At 33.6% G+C, this 2554-nt stretch overlaps 1 protein-coding gene across 1 annotated transcript in view; it reads right to left on the bottom strand.

Moving 5' to 3' along the window:
* Positions 1-679: 679 nt before the first annotated feature.
* The window catches only part of cenpw (centromere protein W), a 2997-nt gene continuing 1122 nt past the window's right edge, over positions 680-2554 (bottom strand). Inside the window, exon 3 of the mRNA XM_014011924.1 lies at positions 680-994. Within this exon, the coding sequence (XP_013867378.1) occupies positions 968-994 (27 nt within the window). The 3' untranslated portion in view covers positions 680-967. The remainder of the gene's footprint in view (positions 995-2554) is intronic.

Below are 2554 nucleotides of genomic sequence, written 5' to 3'. Positions count from 1 at the left end.
TTACAGAAGTGCATCTGTCTTTCAAATTTGTTCAGATTTTTGGTTTAAAAACATTTGTAATCCCTTCAAATTATAGCAGCTTTCCCTCTTAACAAAACATGATTGGATGTTTGAAGGTAAATTTTTTATGAGCTTTATACAGAACCTGCAGCATGTTATAATCAACCAACCCATAAAATTTTAATCATTTTAAATGATGAAACAATGTATGAGATGGGTGATAGTAATGTTTTGTGATAATTCTTATGGCTATTTTTTGGAAAATAAAAATAGGATTAGTAATTGTTTTACATGCATTTCCCCAGACTTCTATACAATAAACCAAATGTGGAACAATTATTGAATTATATAGTGTAAATAAAACTAGATAAAATACTTTCAAACACAGAGTACTTGAGAAAATCTAGTATTTTGTCAGTTGAAAGACTTTCTGCAGTTTTGTTCTGATCTTAAGATAAGACTTCTGTAAGCTTGATTCATGCTGGACTTTCCTATTTGACTCATTAGCGCCTCTAGTGTTTGGTCATGGAACTGCATCTGTCATCATTGCTCCCAGGAAAAGGACAGGTGTGTGACAGGACAGGGGCACTTCAGGGGGCCAATCAGATTTCAGCTGGTGCCAATGCCCCTGTGGCCCCGCCCCTGCTTCTGAAAATATTAAGAATTAAAAAAAAAATGCTGCTTTGTAGTTTTTAAGGTTTCTTTGTTTTTCTAATTGAATACCAGCTTTGGGCAGCAACAGTGAGGTCTGCGTTCATCTTGGAGAGCTTTTATATTTAACTTTGAGGCTGAAAAGTTCAAGAACCGGAGTCACTTTTTTGATTTTTTTTATTAAAATAAAACAAAAAATAAAATAGGTACAAACTGGTGGTTTGCAAGAAAGAGAGAGAAATAAATCTACACAAAAAGTACATTTAAGAACAAAAAAATAAGAATAGTGCAACTGGATTAGTGCTCCTTTTCATCTTCATCCCCGTGACTTTTTTAGTACTTTCTGTAAAAACAGAAAAAGATAATTAATTTCATGTAAACATATATTGTAGAAATGCTAATTTGCACATAAATGACTACAATACTTCAATTTCAAACACTTCAGAGACACAGCGGTGTTTAACACTTCTAATGTGCATCTTGTTAAAGGATCTGTCTTTAAACAAACTTTGTTCTTTCTGCAAAAATAATCTGAAAGATTTTCTTTTTTTTTTCTTCAAATTTTAATAACGTTTGATCTGAAATTGATCTTTCCTACAGAATACCTGTTTATGTTTGTGGCTYGTCTTCATCTCTCAAAACTTACCTAAAACCATTTGTTGTTAAATGCAAAACGGATAAAAACAGAACAAAGAAAAACACTGCAGATGTTGCATTTCCTGCTAAAACAGCATGAATGTTGAGTGCTGAAAAACTGCTACATTTTCCCAGCTAAAGAAGTGAAAATTTAATTAGGGTTAAAGGGCTAGCTAAATGTTATATGTAGCATTTATTTAGGAAAAATATTGTTTAAGAAATTGCTGCATTTTGAAAAGTATTAAAAGTTAAGCTAAAAGTCAGAGCTTCTGACTGTAAAATCATCTGGACAATATGAAAACTTGTTAAAAATCCAGTGTTTTCTCTTTATATTTACATAAAACAGAACAATGTGTGTTTTTATGGCTTGGTGRGTTGTACATTTTACACAGGGACACAGACATGAGGAGACTAGTTATGTATCCATTTTTATGATTTTTTTTAAAATCAAGACACATGAATGAAACATTTCAAAGAACATTTTACATTAAATTGCAGGATTCATTTTAATTGACAACATGATTCACTAACAATCAGTATGGCCCCTTTAGTCAATAAAAATACCATCAAGTGATGGAAAATTTGAAAGTAATATCTCAGTACTAAAAATGCTTCTTATTGTGGCACATTTTGCCAGCATGGGTCACATATTTGCTCCATTTTTTTTAAATTACTTTGGGCTCCTTTTAGCTGACTGAAGGACAGCGACACCCCCTCCTCTTTCTCTCCACCCCCACAAACACTGATCCATTTCACCATTGACCTTTTTACAGTTTACGTGCACATGTAAAATCGGGCCCTTTCATAGCTTCAGCACACTTCAGGTATTTAAGGATGGCATTCTATATTACTCTTTTGTTTGCACCTGCTTTTCCTGTCAACTTTTATATACAAATATATTTACAAATTAGTTTTATTGGTATTTTAAGTTAGAAAAACCCCCAACATGCAACACTGTTGGAATAACTGCAGAGCTGAAACATAAATAGATATGAACACTGTTTAGACTAAATGTATTTCAATAAACCTGAAGTAGGAGTGAATATATTTGGACCACAATACATCACAAAACACTGACACAGGGCATGCATATTAACTGTAAAAAGGTCTAATAAAGTGATTCCACACCTACAGCCCCCCAGCACCGATCGCTGTATGCTAACACAAGATCCTTTGGACAATACATGGACTTCCAGATCCAGACAGACAAGATGGTAATGGCGAACCAACCGGACATTGTGGTGGTGGATAAAGAACAGAGGAAAGC

Source organism: Austrofundulus limnaeus, unplaced genomic scaffold (assembly GCF_001266775.1).
Source record: "Austrofundulus limnaeus strain Quisiro unplaced genomic scaffold, Austrofundulus_limnaeus-1.0 Scaffold86, whole genome shotgun sequence".
Lineage (NCBI taxonomy): Eukaryota > Metazoa > Chordata > Actinopteri > Cyprinodontiformes > Rivulidae > Austrofundulus > Austrofundulus limnaeus.
Note: the sequence above shows the minus strand (reverse complement) of the source record. Positions and strands in the feature narration are given on the sequence as shown.